Source organism: Ruditapes philippinarum, unplaced genomic scaffold (assembly GCF_026571515.1).
Source record: "Ruditapes philippinarum isolate M1 unplaced genomic scaffold, ASM2657151v2 ctg16_1_1_1_1, whole genome shotgun sequence".
Lineage (NCBI taxonomy): Eukaryota > Metazoa > Mollusca > Bivalvia > Venerida > Veneridae > Ruditapes > Ruditapes philippinarum.
Window position 1 is genome coordinate 275,899 of NW_026867154.1, and position 24,775 is coordinate 300,673.

At 32.8% G+C, this 24,775-nt stretch overlaps 1 protein-coding gene across 1 annotated transcript in view; it reads right to left on the bottom strand.

Moving 5' to 3' along the window:
* LOC132735048 (autophagy-related protein 2 homolog B-like) overlaps window positions 1-24,775 on the bottom strand; it is a 97,813-nt gene that overhangs the window by 66,797 nt on the left and 6,241 nt on the right. The window contains exons 8-12 of the mRNA XM_060721944.1: window positions 24,400-24,558; window positions 22,559-22,681; window positions 21,969-22,007; window positions 20,685-20,940; window positions 20,163-20,313 (exon numbers count right to left, since the gene is read on the bottom strand). Of these exons, the coding sequence (XP_060577927.1) occupies window positions 20,163-20,313; window positions 20,685-20,940; window positions 21,969-22,007; window positions 22,559-22,681; window positions 24,400-24,558 (728 nt within the window). The remainder of the gene's footprint in view (window positions 1-20,162; window positions 20,314-20,684; window positions 20,941-21,968; window positions 22,008-22,558; window positions 22,682-24,399; window positions 24,559-24,775) is intronic.

Consider the following 24,775-nt stretch of genomic DNA (forward strand, 5'->3'; position numbering starts at 1 on the left):
GTGAATTATTTTCTTATGTTACATTGTAATATCAAATCATTTATTCTCATAAAATCCATAATAAATACCTACTTTCAATGTATATAATGGCTAACCAGTTTTCTTAAATGTTAAACTATCTGAAAAGAATATAGCTTTGAAAAATAAAGTGTAATGGTAAATCAGTTTTAAATTTTTTAAAGTCAACTGTAACAATGAGTTAACTTATGGTTTTAGATGATTGAGTTAGGATAATATTGCATTTAACCATAGACATTCTTTTTCTATTATTTTCTAACATTAACCATTGAAATCGTGACTACAGTCATATCATGTCTGTAGTGTAAACATAAAATGGAGTATACAACGGGCCCATATACAAAATAATGTCTAAACTATGTACAACAATATTCAAGGACTACCTGTTTTATTATTCAGTTAGAATACATACTAACTTAAGTAACACATCCGTAATATCATTATAATTTTGCTCAAACACTACCATGTTTTAAATAAGGCATGTGTAAGGCAAAACACAACAGTAAGGCATGAATTAATGTATATATTACATGTCCCTGAGAGTTATATCATTTCTTTTAAAAATTTGCCCAATTTTTCTTCTATTCTGTCAAAATAATTTCATATCAAATGACCAATTTATTCTCTTAAATCATTAATTTTCTGCTAATTATCCCTATGTGGGCTGCACAGGTCATAGCAAAAAAAAACAACATTTTTCAAACAATAAAAGTTTTGGTAAATTATCTGCATTGTGTTAAACCTCAAGTATTTTGTGATTAATGAATTAAAAATGTTGTAATACTGCTATACAAAGAATGAGTAGAGGAAATGATTAAATTTGTCACTGATAGAAACCTGACTTGAATGGTAATCTGCTGAATATAAATAGAGATATAATGAGAGTGGGGACCATTGAAGGTTTTACTATCTTGTCTGTTTGTACAAGCTTAGTCAAAAGTAATATAATCTTATAAACATTGAGGTTATGACTGAACTATCTATATATAAACATTTAAAATGAAATATTATTACTTGAAAGTATTTCGAATGAAAAATTCTAAAATATAGTAATAAACATTATATTATCTGGTCATTGTGGACGACTGTGTACAGAATGGCTCTAGTTGTATACTGCTGGCTTTGAACAGGTCATTAAAGCCAACCCACACACTCCTTAACCTGCCTTATTTGTGTAATGGATTTGCCCACCTTTGAATTAGGAACAGTCTATAAAGTTTATGCCATTTTAATATTTCACCACAGAAATGCACCTGGCTCTATACTGGTAACAAAGGCTAATTACTTCCTGTACAAGCAGGTTAAAGGTTCAAGCATGGAATAAAGAATAAATTCTGCATGTACTGGTCTGTATAAACCAACATTGAAGTGATAACATCTAGACATATCTATGGCAAATTCTTATGTGAAGCTTTATAACATGTTTACCTTGGCCAGCCCACACTAAAATGGTCAGATAGTTAGATAACACTGATGAAAAGAAAACTTTTAAGTTTTTTTCCTGTTGACACAGGGTTTAAAACAAATATCTAGTTTTCAATTATACACTGTATTACAGGCTAAATTGTTCAGCCCCAGGCTATATTATGTATGAATGTAGTGTTACATACCAGTAGTCTGACACTGTCAAGTTCATTCTCATTACTTACACATTACAAGGCCTTTTGAAGAATAAACTTGAAATTTTAATGAATAGTTTGTCCTTGATTTATAGTGGCTTAACATATAATTATATGAAATCATTTAGCATGTCTAAAGTCAATTAATTCCACCAACTCCAATTTTTATAGACCACAGTGTGCCTTTTTAATTTTCATAAAGGTAATTTTTAATCATGATTTGCTTTAAGAGGAGGTTTGGCCTTGTGGTTAAGGTGTTTGCCCCTAAACCCAGGGATCCTAAGTTCAAGCCATAATACGGTCACAACCATGTTTTCACATATGATATCAGTTCTGGCACACCAATAATTAGCGACTCAAAAGTAATTAATATATGTTGCAAGAACTTAGCAAACAAGCTTCAATAAATATATGTTTAAAATTAACTAATTTGTTTAAAAACAGATGTAAGTCTGCATCTATTTATATTCAATGATATTGTGTAATAAAAAGAGCACATAAACTAATTACATCAGATAGTCGCATGTTTGTTTATCTTAACTTGACATCTTTTATCATTGTAAATACTTGAATATTACATTTGTTTTTCTTAATCATACTGTCATGTCAATAAAATACTTCTGAATTCCACAAAACAAAAGCTTTCAAAAGACAACATGCTCGACTATCTATTTGCCATGCAGAATATTTTTATGTTTTATAAAATACATGTTAGAGTTGAGCATCTGGTTAGTTACTTTTTTCCTTGACCCTAAAGACAAGTGATTTTGTCCAATGGTTAATAGGAATTTCTAAGTCCAAAAAAGAATATATACAGTAAAAACTCTGTGTAAGAGCTAAGGATCTTGGGGAAAAAAACAATCTTGAACATATTTGGAAGTTCTGTACGTTACATAGTATAGTACAGAACATATGTCTTAACATGGCGGGATTCACAAATGCGCGAGTCATTTGTGCATAACGGTCACGTGGTATTAGGCTGTTTTTGGCGGTAAAACAGAGCGGGTTTTCATTCTAGGCTTGACTTCTGTCCTTTCAAGGCGTAAATTTTATTAGGCTTTATTTTGAAAATGTCTGACGACGACAGGATGGATGGAATGGAGGGGATTATTGAAGACAAGGTGCAGTCAGCATTGAAAGAGAATAATGAGCAGCTGTTGAAAAATATTGAGGGCATGATAAACAAGATAAGTGTTCCAATTCCTTCTTGTTCCGATATTCAAGAAAAACCAAAACTTAAAAGGAAGAGTAATGACGAGCAATACAGACATAATGCTAAAGTAATGGCTAAATTAGAAGATGTTAGCACATCTTTGTCTTCACAAGATATCGATAGAGCACGAGTTTCAGTTATAGAAGCAAAAGACCTTATAAAACGGAGGCAGAAGTTAATTCAACTGGCTGATGGTTCTGAGCTAGGTTGGCGCCTTGTGGCGGAGTATGAGTCGAATCCAATTGCGTCTGGCAGTGAAGACGAGAAGCGCATTAACAAAGCGGAGGCCATGGCGAATAGGAAGGCTAAAGAGGATAAGGTCAAGAAAGCGAGAATTAGGAATTTGCCTAATCGTAGACGAATCAACACGGGGGAACAGACGACTAGTCAGCCTCAGCGTTCTATGAGTTCTACAGGACAGACTCAGCGTACAGGAGCATGTTATACCTGCGGGGATTTTGGACACTGGAAGGCAGACTGTCAGCAAAACAGGCGTCCTAACAATAAGTTAAGTGTTTCTAATTGTCATATTTTTTTGTGATGAAAAGTCGCAAGACTGTATGGTTGACAACGGACTTTCTATCCAGAGAGAGGGTATTATGTTAGATACCACGTTAAATGTTGATTCTTTAGATTGTAGAGAAGCTAGTAACTTGAAGTCTGGTTGTCATAGTAACGATTATCCAGCAATTTTCGGTAAGAATTATATTTGCAATAATGTTGATCAATGTGAAATTTCTACTATTGCTGAAAAGGATAAAAATCACGTAAGTATTAATGGTCTATCGCTAAAAGGGCGGCTTAAGGAATCTTTAGAATACTGGAGAAAAATCACTTCAGATAGTTATTTACTTGACGTTGTAGAAAATGGATATAGGCTACCCTTTAGAGAAACGCCCCTGGATATATATTTAAAAAATAACAAGTCTTCAAGAGAAAATCCAGATTTTGTAGAATCAGAAATAAGCTCTTTATTGAGCAAATGTGTTATCTCACAGGTTCAGAATAAACCAAGAATAATTAACCCTTTAACAGTCGCTTACAGTAAAACTGGTAAGCCTAGATTAGTTTTAGATTGTAGGCACATCAACCCTTGTTTACATTTGTTCAAAATTAAATTTGAAGACATTAAATGCGCTCAACAGCTGTTTGACATATCCAGTTATGTATATACATTTGATTTAAAAAGCGCTTATCATCATGTAGAAATTTTTTCAAAACATAGAACTTTTTTAGGTTTTTCTTGGACATCTAAGGGTAAAACAAAATATTATATGTTTAACGTCCTCCCTTTTGGCATAGCAACCGCAGGTCATATTTTCACAAAATTATTAAGGTGTGTAGTAAAATTTTGGCGATCTTTAGGTCACAAAGTCGTTATGTTTTTAGACGACGGCATTGGAGGTAATGCGGATTTTCAGCAAGCTAACATTTCAAGTTTGTTCATTCAGAAAACTTTAAATGAATTGGGATTTTTGATAGCTCAAGAAAAATGTAATTGGTTACCGTCTCAACATGCTAGCTGGTTGGGGCATGATTTAAATTTTTTGTCGAATAGATTGTTTATCAGTTGTGAGAGAATTAAACGTCTCGAATCATCTATAGATGTTTTGTTGTTCATGCTCAGGGCTGAAAATACACAACTTATTCAGGTGAGATCTTTAGCCTCAGTTGTAGGACAGGTGATATCACTGCTTAGTGTCATGGGGACAGTGGTTTGTCGCAAAACGAGGTATTTGCATAAGTGTATAGAAAATAGAACAAGTTGGAATAGCAAAGTAAGTGTGACAGACAAAGCTTTACAAGAATTGTTGTTTTGGCGAGAAAATGCGTCGGGTATGAACAAAAAAGGTAAAATCTGGAAAGAAAAGTTAGTAGTTGATGCAGTCGTGTTTACAGATGCAAGTAGATTGGGCTATGGTGGGTATATTGAGTTTGTGAATACATTTGATAGTAAGGAAGTAAGTTCAGGAAGTAAGTATGCCCAAAACTTTGAGACTGGAAGTAAAGATTTTAAGAAAGTAATAAATTCGAACCTGGTGCCCGCAAAAGAAATAAACATTAAGTCTCCGGAGGTAGACTCAATCAAGGAATCCTGGGAGCTGGATTCGAACAAAGCATGCAAGGTAAAATGTTTAAACCACAAGTCTTCAGTAGAAGACTTAAGAAATAAGTCCCCGGAAGTGGACTTGAATTTGTCAAGGGTAAAAGTCTTGAACTGCAAGACTCATGTAATGGACATTGCAATATCGTCCCCGGAAGAGGACGCTAATATAGATTCACCGGAAGTGATCTCAAGTTCCGTGTCTTTAGTATATGACACGAGGATTGACGGGCTCCCGGAAGTGAGCTGTCGTTTTAGTGGGTTCCCGGAAACGGACCATTTTTTCAAAAATAATGTTTTAGATGGGCATTGTATGTATGATAGTGATTTGTATGAATTTTCAGATCGTTATGCAGATTACGAACATGATCAAGGGTTCAGTGTTAGAGGGAAAGTATCACATTTAGTTGGCGCATGGCATGCGCAAGAAATAAAAAGTAGTTCTACATGGAGAGAATTAGAGGCAATGTATAGGATGTTGTTAAGTAATATCTTCCGAAACTACGTGATAAGAGTATCAAATTTTTTACTGATAACAAAAATTTAAAGTTTATCCTTCAATCAGGTAGTAATGTCGAGCAATTACATGAAACTTGCTTAGATTTTCACAGAACATGTGATGAGAATCAAATTACATTTGTCGTTGACTGGATTCCTCGTTCGTTAAATAGTAGAGCTGATCATTTAAGTAGATGTTTAGACTCAGATGACTGGTATATAAGCAATCATGTATTTCAGTATTTAGATAAAATGTGGGGTCCACACACTGTAGACCGATTTGCTACACACTATAATTGCAAGTGTCGGAGATTTAATTCAAAATGGTGGGTACCTGGTACAGAGGGTATTAATTGTTTTGATCAGGTGTGGAAGAATGAAAATAATTGGTTGGTACCACCACCAAGCAACGTTGCTAAGACGATAGTAAAACTGGAAATAGAGAAGTGTATTGGTACACTTATTGTTCCAAAGTGGAAGTCTGCACCATATTGGCCTTTATTGGTAGATACACAGGGACAATTTAAAGATTTCATTAAAAATACATTTGTGTTACCCTTTACAGGCGCAGTTTGTAGAGGCAAGGGAAACAACGGTGTTTTCAGCAAAGAACCGTTTTCTTTCAGAATGATGGCATTGCGGTGCGACTGTACCAGCTAAAAGATTTAAATATTTAACAGATAAAAAACGTATAGTACAGTCAATTTTCAAGATTGTTTAATATGCTTAATATATTTTCAGGTGTTGGCTTAACACGAAATCTGAAAAAATCAATTTCTGGATGCCGGAGTTCCAGTGAGAAATATTGATAATGTAGTGGGCAGGATGGCCGATCAAATTTTACATTCCAGAGCGGATGGAACTATTTCAAAGTATTATTCACATGTTAAACAATTTAAAGAGTTTTGTTCAAAACACGGATTTCAAGCTTACCCAGCTTTTCCTATCTATGTAGCGATGTATCTTTCGGAGTTAATAGATTTACATAAATCTGACACTGTTGTTTCAGCAGCGTTTTACGCAATAAGGTGGCTACATGAAATAAACGATTTAACTGATCCCACAAAGAATGCCATTGTGATTAGAATGCTTGAATGTGCAAAAAGAACAAACTCTAAGCCTGTACAGAAGAAAGATGTTTTATTGCCGGAACATTTAGTGAAACTTTGTGACTTATTTTCAACAACAAAAGACATTATAGTTTTAAGAGACTTAACAATGATTCTTTTGTGTTTTGCTGCTTTCTTTAGATATAATGAAGTTAGTGATTTACGATGTTGTGATGTTAAATTTTTTGCTGATTACATAGAGGTTTTTGTTAAGAAAAGCAAAACAGATGTATATCGAGAAGGCAAGTACGTAGTAATTGCTAAAGGGGTCACTAGTGCGTGTCCGGTTTCTATGTTACAACGATACATGAATTGTGCCGGTTTGTGTTCTAATTCGGATATGTATTTGTTTCGTCCAGCGTGCAGATCTGGTTCGAGATGTTTTCTTTTAAAGAAAGACAAAAAGCTTAGTTACTCTCGCGCACGTGAATGTATTGTTAGCAAGTTAAAATTAGTCGCGCCAGACATGAATTTGGGTACGCATTCATTACGCGCAAGCGGAGCTTCCGCGGTCGCGAACGCAGAAGGTGTTTCAGAACGTTGCCTTAAGCGACATGGAAGATGGAAGTCTGATTTAGCTAAAGATTCATACATAAAAGATTCTATTCAAAAGAGATTGTCTGTTTCTAAGACGTTAATGTTATAAACATATGTCTAATATATAAGTATACTATTAGATCTATTTCTGTATTTGTTCTCGAATTTGAATTTAAACAAGTCTCTAACATTTGTATTTGTTCTATCGAAGTCTTGCCCACTGCAACATTGTGTTATGTTATTTGTGAGTAGGCATGTTAAGACTTGGAAGTTCTGTACGTTACATAGTATAGTACAGAACATATGTCTTAACATGGCGGGATTCACAAATGCGCGAGTCATTTGTGCATAACGGTCACGTGGTATTAGGCTGTTTTTGGCGGTAAAACAGAGCGGGTTTTCATTCTAGGCTTGACTTCTGTCCTTTCAAGGCGTAAATTTTATTCAAATTCGAGAACAATTCATTCAGCAATTTTGATAAGTTGTTTTGTATTTAAATGATGACATGTATATAAATACATAGAGTCTAGTTTAAGCTGTAATATTTTGTTTTATGATACTTAATTGTAATTAAGTACGTGCATCATCGTATGTAAGAAAAGTAGCTTTTTAAACTAAATTTGCATGCTAGGACGTAGTCCGTAGATCCTATATTCGGAGGAATGGACGATTCAAATCGCTCAGCCAGGCGTTCTTTATATCTGGCGGTGCTGGGGTTGTGCGCATGAACTCATGCCTTAATGCCAGCGTTGACAGGTCGAAAGTTCTCCGTGTTACGGACACACGTTTTTTTCCTCAAAAAAGAGGTTTCGGTTCGTGGACGGCTGCCATTCCGTAGATGAATATCCATCAGATTCTGTGGTTTCTGTTGTAAATGTTGTAAAAGTAACCGCAGAGTGATTTGGAGCATGTAACATTAAATATCAAAATTTATTGAAGTATTAAGTTTAATGCCAGTGCATTTAGTGAGATATTTAATTCAATATGTATGTATATTCTTAAATGTATAATGTATTCCTCCAGCAATAAACTTGAATAAAGCCTATCGAAGTCTTGCCCACTGCTATCGAAGTCTTGCCCACTGCAACATTGTGTTATGTTATTTGTGAGTAGGCATGTTAAGACAATGAAGTTTTCAAGTGAATACAGGCAGTGGAAAAATACAAAACTAATGCAAAACTGACAAAAAGATGAGCTAAAATTAATAATCTAAACAAACAAAAATATTTCTTCTTTTGTAACAAAGCAATTCAATCAGTCGTCATGCTTAAAAATGACAATTTTTATTCAAATAAATGGTGTATAGAGATGACTCATAAATAAAACAAGCCCTAATATTACCCAGGTCAGAACAATATAAGGCTGATGTAATTTCTACAAGGACTGGTCAAGAGAAAAACTCCAAAAGATAATTTCTGTAGATTATTAAACATAGGAGAGACCTATAGGTCAAAACTTGAGATGAACCCTAACCAGGCGCTCTGTTTTAAAGAAATACATAATAGTATAATATTTCTTTTACATTTGAGGATATATATTCAATTATAGGAAATTTTTTATTATACACTAACAGCTTATATAGATTTGTTAAGGCTATCTTATACAGTAGTAATTGGCACTTTCCTTTAGGATAAGTAATCAGGATTATGTTACTGTATTGTACAAGATAAAACATGACCTAATCGTAATACACGTAAAATATTGAAAAGTGGAAATTCCCTTTACTGACCAGTCTACTTAGGTATAAATATTGAATACTATCAAGTATTTGTAAATATTGATAGCTATCAAAATAGATTACAAAGTAAACTGTAAAATATTTCAAATATATATATTTGTAATACAAGTCAGAAAAGAAAACCATCACTGTGGTAGTAGATTTTTTAATCTTATACATGTATTAGTATGATGTCACAAAATGATATCACTACCCATACATAAATTATCTAATTTTTCAAGTATTTTCCAAAACATCAAGAAAGTACATTTTTATAAATAGAACATGAAACAAAAAGTGGAAACTATACAACTTAAAGGGTTCAACATAAAACTTTATAGGAACAGAAACCTGGTATACTTGTAAAGAAAAGGACACAATAGAGTGATAGGTGAGCAAACAACAAGGACAACTTTCAGTTATTTGTTTCACCACATGAGGCTAGTTGGTTTATTGGTTAGAGTCTATTGACCTAACATCTCCTTGTAAGATTTACAACAATGTACCCACACCTTAATTATATGGCCTCTTGAACAATCTGACGGATTTATTAACAAGTACTGAAGTTTACCTTATGATGTCATTCTTCTGTCAAATATAGGGACATACATCATGCTGCTTATGCATGTTTCTTTTTAAAAAAATAACATGAATTTAATGCATACATGATTTTCTTTACGAATACATGTATATTACATTAAATTATATACATAATCATAATATTTTTCATCTAAAATAAAGGGAATTTAAAATTGTTTCTGATATTTTACCCATACCATAACTAATATGATAAAATAGAGATAATATATGGTAGGTTGTATATATATTGACACAACACTAGAGAAGTATAGTGATGACCACAGAACAATTTTCCAAGAATCCCTCAATACATTATTTCAAGCACTAGTAAGTGAGTACCTAAAAGTATAACAACAAACCTTGCTTAAGTTAGCTGAATAGCTCTCTTACACGAAATTCAACATTACTTGGTGAATAATGTATTTCACCAAATCTAACAAACTGGCATATATATAAGATCATATAAATTAATATAATTATTTTGTTCAAAACTTGGTAAATGTGGGTTTTTCCAAGCAATTACACCGACACAAACAAACTATTGCCATTATAGCTTCTTGTTGCACAACTGTTCACAATAGAGTAGACAATCTGTTGCGCTGATTTTGTAAGTTATAACTGTAACAGTTTGTTTATACCAATGTATTAGTTTGGATAACCAAAATATTCTTAACTCTTGAGTAAGTCTATTTCTGAAGGAAGACAAATGGTTCATAGCCACATAATAAGTCTTGTATCACCGTCACAACTATTTTCAAATTAAATATAGCATAATTTTCATACTGTGAAAGACACTACATGCAGGCGTCACAAGGCAAGATTGTTCAAAAGTAAATAGAGAGACTACTAGTGTATCATATATAATCTTTTTTCTAGACCTAATGTTAAGAATGTCAAGATATCTTTAAACAAATACAGATATATAATTCAATATTCTAGTCATTCCTTAATTTTAACCACACTATGTGAACCAGATATCATATGATTCATTTTAAATAAATTGCCATAAAACTGATAAATACACACGCTAGTCTAATTTCATAAACAACATTTTTTTTGTAAAAATCAATTATGTTACCATGGTAACAGTTTGAATAGCTAATAGGTGAATAAGCATAATTATGTTAACTGATATATCATACAGATAACTAAAATCCAAGCTATCAACCATTTAAATATATACAGAGATTTATCTGCTCCAGGTCAATTTCATGTTTTACAGACAAGCTGGCACATTTACAATGATATCAAATATATCCCCAAAAAACCATAGCAACCTTAATCTCCCTTTATAGAAAATATCCTTTATAAATGCCTATTTATATCTGATTTATGCAATGAGCTGTATTTAAATGGACACATTTTTTGTATTTTTTTTCGATATTTTACAAAGATAATGAATTTTTAAGGTCAACCCATTCAACAAACTAGCTAAATAAATCAATGTTTTCATACTTTCAAAAGCATCTTAACCTTAACTTAACATTCACATTAATTGGTAATATAATTTTAAGAGCTAGGGTATATCACTTAAAACATATTTCATTAATAAAAAGCACAATAATGAAAATTCACAGATTAGATAGGACCAGCAGAGTGATGTCCCTTGGGGTGTCTGTACAGATGGGAGTATCTAAAGTTAATACTAAAAAATTATCCCAGAGATCAATATTCAGGCTGTAATAACAGTCAGTGACTTAATCTTTTACTTGCATATAACATATTAATCAAATATACATAGGAGAAATTATGAAAAGTTATATTCTCATTTTGTGCTTTTTTCTTAGCAGCATACAAATTTCAACTTCATTCATAATTTAAATTCAATTAAAAAAAATAGCAAAATGACATCATCCTTAGAATGCAATTAATTCATAAAAGGCACACAGGAATGATGGCATTGAAAGCACATGAATTGTCTAACAGATGGGTGTAAGACAGGTTTACTGATACTGGTGTTAACAGTAGATAATATGATATGATATGCAAGAACAAGAGCTGTCAGTAGGACAGCACGCTCGACTATTCTAAGTGCTTGATAGTAAAAGAGCCTTGATAATGTTAAATTTTCTAAGTTCACCAAAGGGCTAATCTTTTTTTATAAATTCATGTTATAGGCCTTAGAGGAAGTCTAATTATACAGTATTGGCTTGACTATTTGGAAGGACCATTAGGGTGTTTTATTGAATATAATAATACTCATTACCTATAATACATAAATTTGACAGAAAGGTACAAAGGCTTGTTATTAAGATGTTTTATCAATAAATCACTTCTTTATTATTATGAATGCATAAAGTTGTCCCAAAAAGGCACAAACCCTTCAGTAGTTATGGAGCTAACAGCTTACAGCAAAACTTTATCATGAATTTCTAAGTTGAAAAGGGGAAGAAAAATTCAGCCTAAAAAAAAAAAAATGCAAGATAGAATTATGGATCTTGTCAGTGACCTACAATTCTGACCCTAAATGCATATGTGAAGTTTTAAATAAATATCTTTAATAGTTATTGAGATATGTAAAACTTGCATGTAAACATTAACCAAGAGGACTAAGTAGGGAAAAGGGGATATGAATCAGCCTTAATGCAAGATAGAGTTATGGAACTTGGTCAGTGACATACAATTATGACCCTCAAATTATGACCCTAAGTACATGTGTAAAGTTTCAAGTTAATATCTTTGAAGACCTTAAACCTTTAACCAAAATTTCTAAGTTTCAAAGGGGCAAATAATTCTGCAAATATTTGCAGACAGAGTTATGCAATTTTGCAAAAAATGATGTACATTGTTACTATAAAAAAGTGTTGTAAATTTCAATTGAATATCTCAAGCAATAATTGAGATATTTGACTTTACAAAAAAATATTTAACCAAAATTTCTAAGTTTCAAAGGGGCATAATTCTGTCAATATTGTAGGCAGAGTTATCCAACTTGTCAATCTGAATGTACCTTGTTACTATAAATAAGTATTGTAAGTTTCAATTGAATATCTCAAGCAATAATTGAGATATTTGACTTAACAAAAAACTTTAACCAAAATTTCTAAGTTAAAAAGGGGCATAATTCTGTCAATATTGTAGGCAGAGTTTATCCCACTTGTCAATTGATGTACCTTTATTACTATAAATAAGTATTGTAAGTTTCAATTGAATATCTCAAACAATAATTAATGAGATATTTGACTTTACAAAAAACTTTAACCAAAATTTCTATGTTAAAAAGGGGCATAATTCTGTCAATATTGTAGGTAGAGTTATCCAACTTGTCAATCTGATGTACCTTGTTACTATAAATAAGTATTGTAAGTTTCAATTGAATATCTCAAGCAATAATTGAGATATTTGACTTTACAAAAAACTTTAACCAACGCAGACGCCGACGCCGACGCTGACGCCGACGCCGACGCCGGGGCGACTACAATAGCTCTCATATTCTTCGAATAGTCGAGCTAAAAATGGTTGTACAGTAAAGAGTACAACAGACTGTGTTTGAAATGCTGCATAGAATGTTAAAGAAAAATTCAAAACTGTCAAGTCTCCATGTTTTGCATTCATGGTTTGTTTCACAGCGATAATAATTTCATTAGGCACAAAATAACATTAAAGATAATTCTTTCTGATGTTTTCAAAGAAGAGTAAACAGTTATCTTCCTTACAGCATGCATACTATAATAGAAAATTAAATCAAGCAAGAGGACTTTGTGTTTGAAACAACTTTGATAAGAATTAATGTCCTAATGAATATGCTAGTAGCTACAACAATAAACTCAATGGATTAGATAATCAGTCAGTACTGTTTTATAACAGTACAATATTGTAAACTTTTATCTATTATAATAACTTACATCCTTCACAAGAATATTCTAATAACAAATATAAACTTAAGCAATGAAATGTAAACATGTGTCAAGTCTTACAGGGTACTTTCCACTCACATTTTACATGTTTTAATATTACGAGATTTCACATTTCACATTTGTCCTAGATATATGCAAATCACAAATCTGACATTTGTTGTTCTCCAACCTTGACTGGCCTTTTGTTTCAAGTGATTTGAAAATCATTATAGTAATGACAGAGTTATGGTCCATACAACAATTCATCAGACATTCAACCTGAACTGTGACATACAGTACACTCACCGCAGGTTTTGCTTTTTCCGCGATACCACCGCGGACGATTTTTTTTTATCGCGGACAAACGCGGGGGTTCGTCCGCGATGAGAAGGCTAATTTCCACGCGATCCCCGGTGTTCAGTTGTTTCCACCGCGGACAAAATTCTGACGACCGTTCTTCATTCATCGATAAAATCAGTCACCCGTTTCCCGCGGAGGAACGCCATGGTCAGTTGGTCAGTATAAATTAACCTCCAAAAATAAATAATAAACGTTTTATTATTTTTTAACGTCATCTATTTTACACAATGACTTGAAAATTGACCACAATCGTCTCCTTAAATGTTATTATACGTTAAATTATTTGAACGGAATTTGAAATAAAAATAATTACAGCTGTACCTGTTTTTGTTGTTGTTTTTAATATTTTTGTTATAAACGTCCACAAAACTATTCGTCCACATACCAATATTTTTACAACTGAAATCGTCATTTATCACTGTCATCTTTACTTTTTCATTCCTTGTGGTTCTCAAAGTATTATTGCTGTTCAACCATATGGGAGCCATAAATATGATACTTAGTAAAAAAAGGACATTTGTGCTGATTTCTCAATGATGACTGACGCTACAGTACATGTCCTGTAAGAGGTTGATGAGTGTGAATACAAGACAAGACATAAATAAAATACATGTACATATATTAGAAATAAAAGAAAAAGATATTTAAACCATCTTTAAGATTTTATTTGTATGCAATTATATTCTTTAACAAGAGCTGTCGGTAGGACAGCATGCTCGACTATTCTTAGTGCTTGATAGTAAAAAAAATGCCTGATACAGTTACCTCCTCCTGTTTACAGGTTGGGGTCATGATGGTGAACAAGTGTGCAAAGTTTCAAAGCCATATGTCAATGGACTTTGAAAATATTTGAACTATTACAAAAACTTTAACGTAAATTCTAAGTCGAAAAAGGGGCATAATTCTGTCAAAATGCTTGATAGAGTTACCTCCTCCTGTTTACAGGTTGGGGTCATGATGTTGAACAAGCGTGCAAAGTTTCAAAGCCATATGTCAATGGACTTTGAAAATATTTGAACTATTACAAAAACTTTAACGTAAATTCTAAGTCGAATACGGGGCATAATTCTGTCAAAATGCTGATACAGTTACCTCCTGCTGTCTACATGTTGGGGTCACGATGGTGATCAAGTGTGCAAAGTTTAAAAGCCATATGTCAATGGACTTTGAAAATATTTGAACTATTACAAAAACTTTAACGTAAATTCTAAGTCGAAAAAGGGGCATAATTCTGTCAAAATGCTTGATACAGTTACCTCCTCCTGTCTACAGGTTGGGGTCATGATGGTGAACAAGTGTGCAAAGTTTCAAAGCCATATGTCAATGGACTTTGAAAATATTTGAACTATTACAAAAACTTTAACGTAAATTCTAAGTCGAAAAAGGGGCATAATTCTGTCAAAATACTTGATAGAGTTACCTCCTCCTGTCTACAGGTTGGGGTCATGATGGTGAACAAGTGTGCAAAGTTTCAAAGCCATATGTCAATGGACTTTGAATATATTTGAAACTATTACAAAAACTTTAACGTAAATTCTAAGTCGAAAAAGGGGCATAATTCTGTCAAAATGCTTGATAGAGTTACCTCCTCCTGTCTACAGGTTGGGGTCATGATGTTGAAACAAGTGTGCAAAGTTTCAAAGCCATATGTCAATGGACTTTGAAAATATTTGAACTATTACAAAAACTTTAACGTAAATTCTAAGTCGAAAAAGGGGCATAATTCTGTCAAAATGCTTGATAGAGTTACCTCCTCCTGTCTACAGGTTGGGGTCATGATGGTGAACAAGTGTGCAAAGTTTCAAAGCCATATGTCAATGGACTTTGAAAATATTTGAACTATTACAAAAACTTTAACATAAGTGGTTACGCAGACGCCGACGCCGACGCTCGGGTGACTGCAATAGCTCTACTTATTCTTATCGAATAGTCGAGCTAAAAACGGGTAGACTTGTTTGTTTGTGTTTTTTTTACAGTAAAAACCCCGTCGAAAATGGACATGAGAAATATGCATGACACTTGCCAAAAAGTTTATGTATACTGTACATACCGTATATATGATTGACACAAATTCAAAATGGTTATCTTTGCTATCATGTCAGATATTGTCGGATATTGTATATTGTTGTCATAAATTATATATTGTCAGATATTATAAGTGTGAAAAGGGGGCCATGTCGCCGCTACTTAATATGTATTTATACAGTTGTATTATACATATATGTTCATAATTCATTTGTGCTACACAAAGAGTGTTCCTCACATGCTTTTAAATTTAATTTGCGTCTTTAAAATCAGTTAGATTTTACGAGTTTTTTATTAGTTTCTATGAGTTAAGACTTTTATCTTTATAACGTGTAAGTTACAATTACTAGTAAGTGAGTTACATCGCTCTTTATATAAATTAATTGTGAGTTACATCGCTCTTTATATAAATAAAGTTTAAAAAGGTCGTATAATGTAAACTTAACTAGAAATGTGTCATCATGCCACGGATGCCCCCGAATGCAGCCAAAATTTCAGATGTTATAATATTTAGTTCCAAATTTGTTTGCACAAATTATTGTTTTCATTTAAAGTTCAAAGCCCTTAAAGCTTTTCAATGTTAACACAAACCATTTCCATACAATGTTGAAGGCACTGAAATTATTCAGTCTTAACCTTTTGAAAATAGCATATTTCATATTTGTAGCCAAAATAATGGCTACATACATTTCCACAAAAGTATGAGTGCTGAAACTGAAAGTTCAAAATTTTTCCAATTTTCAAGAAAGATAAGTTTGTCCAAAATCATTGAACCACGACCAAATTCAAACTTAAACTGCTTATTCCTAAGATGTATCTATATTATTTTCAAAGTGAAAGGGACATAACTCTGCCAAAAAAATCATCGAACCATGACCAAATTCCAACTTGACCTGCCCATTCCTTTGACATATCCATATTTCAAATTTGAGTTGAATATGTAACACTGCTGGGTAGATAATGAACAGAAACTGTAAATTTCATATTAATTTCAAAGTGAAAGGGGCATTACTCTGCCAAAAATCATTGAACAATGAACAAATTCGAACTGGGCCTGGGCATTCCAAAAACATATCCATATGTCAAATTTGAGTTGAATGTGTTGTACTGTTGGGGAGATAATAAACAGAAACTGAAAATTTCATATTATTTTCAAAGTAAAAGGAGCATAACTCTGCCAAAAATCATCGAACCATGACAAAATTGGAACTTGACCTGTGTTTTCTAATGACATATCCATATGTCAAATTTGAGTTGAATGTGTTGTACCGTTGTGGAGATAATGAACGGAAACTCAAAATTTCATATTATTTTCAAAGTAAAAGGGGCATAACTCTGCCAAAAATCATCAAACCATGACCAAATTCGAACTTGACCTGTATTTTCTCATGACATATCCATATGTAAAATTTGAGTTGAATGTGTTGTACTGTTGGGGAGATAATGAACGGAAACTGAAAATTTCATATTATTTTCAAAGTAAAAGGGGCATAACTCTGCAAAAAATCATCGAACCATGACCAAATTCGAACTTGACCTGTATTTTCTAATGACATATCCATATGTCAAATTTGAGTTGAATGTGTTGTACCGTTGTGGAGATAATGAATGGAAACTCAAAATTTCATATTATTTTGAAAGTAAAAGGGGCATAACTCTGCCAAAAATCATCGAACCATGACAAAATTCGAACTTGACCTGTATTTTCTCATGACATATCCATATGTAAAATTTGAGTTGAATGTGTTGTACCGTTGGGGAGATAATGAACGGAAACTGAAAATTTCATATTATTTTCAAAGTAAAAGGGGCATAACTCTGCCAAAAATCATCGAACCATGACCAAATTCGAACTTGACCTGTATTTTCTCATGACATATCCATATGTAAAATTTGAGTTGAATGTGTTGTACCGTTGGGGAGATAATGAACGGAAACTGAAAATTTCAAATTATTTTCAAAGTAAAAGGGGCATAACTCTGCCAAAAATCATCGAACCATGACCAAATTCGAACTTGACCTGTATTTTCTCATGACATATCCATATGTCAAATTTGAGTTGAATATGTGCAACCGTTACTAAGATAATGAACGGAAACTGATGATGACGGAATGACAGAATGACGGAATGACGGAAGGACGGAATGACGGAAGGACGGAATGACGGAAGGACGGAAGAGGGTAACACTATATGCCCCGGCCATTACATGGCGGGGGCATAAAAATGGTTAAAGTGACACATTTTGACAACCTTGAAATTGTACGGCTGTACACAAGTTGTTTGAAAAATAATCAAATTCAGAGAAACAAAAGCTGGCATATAAATTGTTGTAGTATCTTTTTATGCCCCCGCCATGTAATGGCCGGGGCATATAGTGTTACCCTGTTCCGTCCTTCCGTCCTTCCGTCATTCCGTCCTTCCGTCATTCCGTCATTCCGTCATTCTGTCATTCCGTCATCATCAGTTTCCGTTCATTATCTACGTAACGGTTGCACACATTTAACTCAAATTTGGCATATGGATATGTCATGAGAAAATACAAGTCAAGTTCGAATTTGGTCATGGTTCGATGATTTTTAGCAGAATTATACTCCTTTTACTTTGAAAATGATATAAAATTTTCAGTTTCCGTTCATTATCTCCCCAACAGTTTTACACATTCAACTCAAACTTGACATATGGATATGTCAAATAAATGCGCAGGTCATGTTTGAATTTGGTCATGGTTCAATGATATTTAGCAGAGTAATGCCCCTTTAACTTTGAAAATAATATGAAATTTTCAGTTTTCGTTCATTATCTCCCCAACGGTACAACACATTCAACTCAAATTTGACATATGGATATGTCATGAGAAAATACAGGTCAAGTTTGAATTTGGTCATGGTTCGATGATTTTTGGCAGAGTTATGCTCCTTTTACTTTGAAAATAATATGAAATTTTCAGTTTCTGTTTATTATCTCCCCAACAGTACAACACATTCAACTCAAATTTCACATATGGATATGTTTTTGGAATGCCCAGGCCAAGTTCGAATTTGGTCATGGTTAAATGATTTTTGGCAGAGTAATGCCCCTTTCACTTTGAAAATAATATGAAATTTACAGTTTCTGTTCATTATCTACCCAACAGTGTTACATATTCAACTCAAATTTGACATATGGATATGTCAAAGGAATGGGCAGGTCAAGTTGGAATTTGGTCATGGTTCGATGATTTTTTGGCAGAGTTATGTCCCTTTCACTTTGAAAATAATATAGATACATCTTAGGAATAAGCAGTTTAAGTTTGAATTTGGTCATGGTTCAATGATTTTGGACAAACTTATCTTTCTTGAATATTGGAAAAAATTTGAACTTTCAGTTTCAGCACTCATACTTTTGTGGAAATGTATGTAGCCATTATTTTGGCTACAAATATGAAATATGCTATTTTCAAAAGGTTAAGACTGAATAATTTCAGTGCCTTGAACATTGTATGAAAATGGTTTGTGTAAACGTTGAAAAGTTTTAAGGGCTTTGAACTTAAAATGAAAACAATAATTTGTGCAAACAAATTTGGAACTAAATATTATAACATCTGAAATTTTGGCTGCATGCGGGGGCATCCGTGGCATGATGACACATTTCTAGTTTCATAAATGTCATATGCCGAATTTTTCATTATTTGACTTCAAGTTTCTCACTACCATGAAGTTGCGACGACAATGATTTATCTTGATGTCGAATACATATTATACATTACCCAACACAATAACAAGAAGAAGAACAAGAAATATACTGCATTTGTATATGTACTTTTATTACAACAAAAAAGAAAAAAAACAAACTAATTTTACATATAGTTACATGTATATGTACAGTACATGTTACAGTACGTACGTATACTGATGTTTAAATACAGTAATTACTTTTTAAAATTTAAGGTTTCCACCGCATTGACCGGTGTTTGACCGCCGCGTTCCTCCGCAATTTACCACTGCGTTCCGCGGGTTAAACGGTTTCAGCCGCCGATTTATGTCCGCGGTGGTGAAAATTTTCTGTCCGCGGGGTCACGCGGACAATATCTGAGCAAATTTTCGTCCGCGGTAAACCTCATCCGCGGGGTCACGCGGGTTTTGCAAAAGCCGCGCTGAGCGTACTGTACTGGAAGAATTTCAGACGATACATGATTTATTCAAATCAATACATCAATATATGAACCCTTAACCTGCTGAATGTTTACATTGGACTTTAGGAAAATCAAGATGAAAATTTGAAATTGGTCAGCCAATAGAATAGAGGCTGGCCTGGTCAAACTGCATGTAAGCACAGGCTGGCCTGGCTCTAGACTAATCATTTACTGTTCCAGTAGGTTAAGAGTTCATACTCATAAGTAAAAGTTCAGAAGCTAAACAAAAGTTCAGAAGCTAAACAAAAGTTCAGAAGCTAAACAAAAGAAAAATAAAGTATAGAAAGACATGTGATGACCAGGTTATGACCTGTATTATTAAAGTATGATAGATATGAGATAGATATAAGACTAGTGTATTATCATGCTTCTTACCTCACTGTATTTTGGTTCACTGGACTGTGACCTCTTGTTATATAATGCCTCTACAAGTTCTCCTATACCTAATGTAACATTTAATGTTGTACTAATCTGTTTTAATGCTGATTTCTGGGTACATTCTACAGTCAGTGGTCTACCTAATAACCTGTAGTTTCAATATAATAACATTCATTATTGCTGGGTTTCTTACAACTTGTCAGAAAGAAAAATAACAGTCTAATCTGATTTTAATACAGGAAAAATCTATCATTTATGAAATATCTCCTATATGAGTGTTCCCAAAATATTTCAAACGTCAAGGATTCTATATCAGAAATCTTGACATATTATAGATGACAAGTCAACATTATGTAGCAGTGAATACCAATCATATAGTGATGTCTATTCTTTTATACATTTTATTGATATAATTTGTTTCAAAATCAGGAGAAACATAAACACAATTCATGATCATTAAACCATATTCATGTTTATCAAAATAAAAACTAAACTATAAAGCATTAATATTTACATTACCTTAGATGGTCATAAGAAACAAGACTGGTCATCTGTTTTCTAACCTCCTTCAACTCTGTCATACCCGCTGCAGACACCCCACCGACTCTCTGGAAAAACTGTGATGACATTTCTTTCGTAACTTCAAGCACTGTTTTATCAGCTGTGGATGACATGTTATTATGTAGAACAGTCACAGAGAAAAAACCTACACGCAGGTAGTAGTGGCTCAACTCTGCCGACGGATCTTCATGATACTTTGCCGTGGAAAAACCATCTACATGAAATAACACAATCATTACATTATGTAGTAACTTGCTACAATAATTTTTGTTTTTTTAATTCATGGTACTACACATTTACCTAAACAAAAGCTTTTTGAGTCAAAGTATTATTAGTCTAGACTAGTGATAGGACTGGACTTTGAAAGGAAACAACCTATTTAAGTTATTGACCGGAAAAAGTTTTTACATAAGTGTCAATGGGACAAATGATCTTAAAATCTTAAAGGTGGCTTATCAACTTGCCATGGGCAATGTCCCCACCAAGTTCCCAAACATAGACTTTTTTCCTTTTTTCAAGTTAATGACCGGACAGGAATTTTATCCTTAGTGTCCCTGTGACATTGACCTTTGACCTAGTGACCACAAAAAATAATAGCAGTCATCTACTGGCCAAGTTATTAAGCAGACATTGATGTGGTTAATGGAGGGATGGACAGAGACGGAAATATAAACAGATGTATAAGCACCATTCCATAATACTAGTGATGTTCCGATTGTCGTAAGTCGCCGACAATCAGTTACTGTTATGTAAAGCGACAATAATCGATTCACAAAAATATGTTCCGCGAAAAAATGTTTAAAGTATCAAAGGGAATTAATTCTGATGGTAATTTTCTTTTAGGAACACCTCGCCGATCGCAAAAAATCATCTCAGAGACAATTTGGAGTTAAACAGGATCAATAATTGATGTAAACAATAGTAATATAATGTGATGTGAATGTTATTATTTGACATCCATTGAAAAATAAATCTATTTCGTAAAATTATGACTATATATAAGGTTGAAAAGTGCTAAATGAAGTTCATGTTACTGGATATAATCAAATGCCTTGGGAAGAAATGTTACTTCCCTATTTCTTTTTAACGCGACTTTATTCGAAAAGTTATCTATTATGTCCCATCCGACTGAACCGATGATCGATTGGGACAAATTTCATCCGATTTCCATCACTACATAATACAAGTCAACTTCCAACATATAAAAAAGTAAAAATTCGTAAAGTTATAAAATTATGTTACCTCTGTGTGTTCTTGAAGTGCCTCTTGGTAAGTTGGTAGCTGAAGTAAATAGTTTTTTACAGCAATTATTCTTAAACCAAATCCCTCATGAAATAAAATCTCTAAGGAATCTGTTACATATAGTACATTTGCACCAGTGATATAATTCAACAAAAGAATAAGTCCGCAAATTACAAGGAATCCTCAAGTTGATAATAAATGCCAGAGAAAAATAAAAATGTACATTTTCCAATAAATTTCACATCATGCTACATATTGTGACATGTAAGTAACATGCCAGAACAAAACATTATCACAAAAGAAAAATACATGCATTGAACTTAATTTAAATACATAATGTAAACTGGTTAACTTTGATTCAAATATGCAAAAAACAGCAAGAAAACACATGAATTCCTCCATATTGAGGACAAACAACCTTATTGTGTATTTAAGCCTGTTTTCCACCTTTGCAAAATAATGTTAAAATTTGAGGTCTACAACTTACAAATAATTGATTAAAAGATGTCAGGATGAAAATTGATCTCTGCCTATTATTTTAATCACACAAAACAATATATGCTCATATTATAAAAGATAACAATACTAACATGATGGTATGGAGCTGGTAGTTCTATTGGTAGTGTTGCTATAGTTACTAGAGTAAGATGAGTCCATATCACTGGTACCAGCAGGTTGGTTAGACAACAAGGAGAAAAACTGATCATCATCATCTACAATATAACAAACAGCTGTCAGGTCTAACTACAACTGTCACTGTCCTGGCTAAATTTGTCAGGGTAAAATGACAACTCAACCCATAACTAACTAAGCAAAGGTCAACATGGCCTGTTAACAATAAATTAATAGGAAAATTGAAAACAAAGTAACATTTATAAGTAACAATAAATCTCGGACTAATAGAGTGGTATTGCTTTGCTCGCAGAAAAACGTGAAATAAAGAAGCATGTATACTGTGCTCCTCTTAGTTCACGGTACTTAACACTTTAAAACAGTAAAGAACACAAACAATAAACTTACACTACAAAAAATGTTATAAACTGTATCATTTAGGCATTTTTCTGCTATTTGACACAAGGAAACAACAATATATTCAATCAAAATTAGTTTTAATTGGTCAGATGTAAACCGTGTGTCGGCAATTTTGAAAACAAAATGTCATCACTTACCTCGCAATAATGGTGTTTTATTTCAGTTTTTTCATGTTTCAGTTAAAATTTCTTTAAGTTATTTTGAATAATTATAAAATTATAAGTATTTTTACATTGTAACTCAAAATTTATTTTTTCAACAAACAATAACATTTAGAAAATGATGATTGTTTCAGACGTATGCACAAATTTAATGGACTTTTGTTGTTTTTTTGCAGAAGTTGTAAAATATTGTTCAGTTTTACGTAAAAATCTATAGATTTAAAATATTTTGCACTTAAACTTTGTTGTTAAGGTGTTTGAATAAAACATGTCAATTCTGACCAATTATAACAATGATCACATGAAAATATGTCATTACCGTGAGATAAGTGATGACGCGGAATTAGTGATGTTGAGTATACAACAAAATCGCTAAAATTAGATTTGTACGCAAAAAATAGCCTGATATATGGTATATAGTTGTCCTATTAAGAATTTAATATAAATGATGTTATATCATTTTCCCCTCTGTGATACAATTATTCGATCTCCATATACCCCTTATCAGCTGAAAAGAGCACTGATTTATATCATCCCAAAACATTAATTCCAGCTTAATTATTCTCCAAATTTCTGATTTGTCTTTCTCTCTTGTCCCATTCAAAACATTAATAATGTTAGTGGTGGATTGTAAATAGAGGATATTGAATGAGTGTAGTTTAATACTAAATTTATTGAACGAGTTAAATAAAATCAAATTATGTGAGTCTCTGACGAGCATAATATTGTTTTATTCAACGAGTTCAATAAATTTAGTATTGAATCTACACGAATATAATATTCTATTTATCACATACATGTATATAAAATAAGAACAGTAAACTGTTAAAATGAGTAATTTTTCAATAATTGTATCACAAAATTTCAAAAATTGATCACAATTTTCTCACAAACTGCAAATGATCAACCGAAGAAGTTTGACACCTAACCATTATTAAATTCACCACTTTTTGATCATACACTAATATTGACAAAAGAGTGCAAAATATACCAAACTTTTATAAAATAAAGATTCTGTTTTCAACATGCAAATAACAAAGTTAATTCTATGAATAAAGGATAAAAAGTCTTTAAACACATGTATTCCCAAAAATGTTGATGAGAAAATGCTGAGCTCCTGACCCTTCAATCTGTGATCATCATTGTTTAACTATATATAAATATCATCTAAAAAGGATTTTACAAGTGATCTTGTCTATAAAGAAATAATTCAAGTAATTGGTATAAAAGAAAACAACCTTGTAGAGCATAGTCCTGCATCTGAGCGAGATTGTTGCTCTGAATTCTGCCAGACTGTAGTTGATGCTGTAAGTCCACCTCAACTTTCTCAAAATCTACCCGGTCCATTGGCTTGTTGCGGATACTGGATCGATGTGATTTACCACTTCCTCCAACACCTTTTATATAACATAATACTGTGTCAGAATTTACATCAATGTACTAACTTCTTCCAAAGACTTAACCTTTGGTAACTTACATGAAAAAGGTAAACAATTCTTTCAGCCAACATCTATTATCAACATTAACTCTTTAATAAGATTAAAATAATATGGTAATTGTGAAATTGACTCACTTTTACTTCCAATTCAAAATTTGAAAATTAACTTGATTACA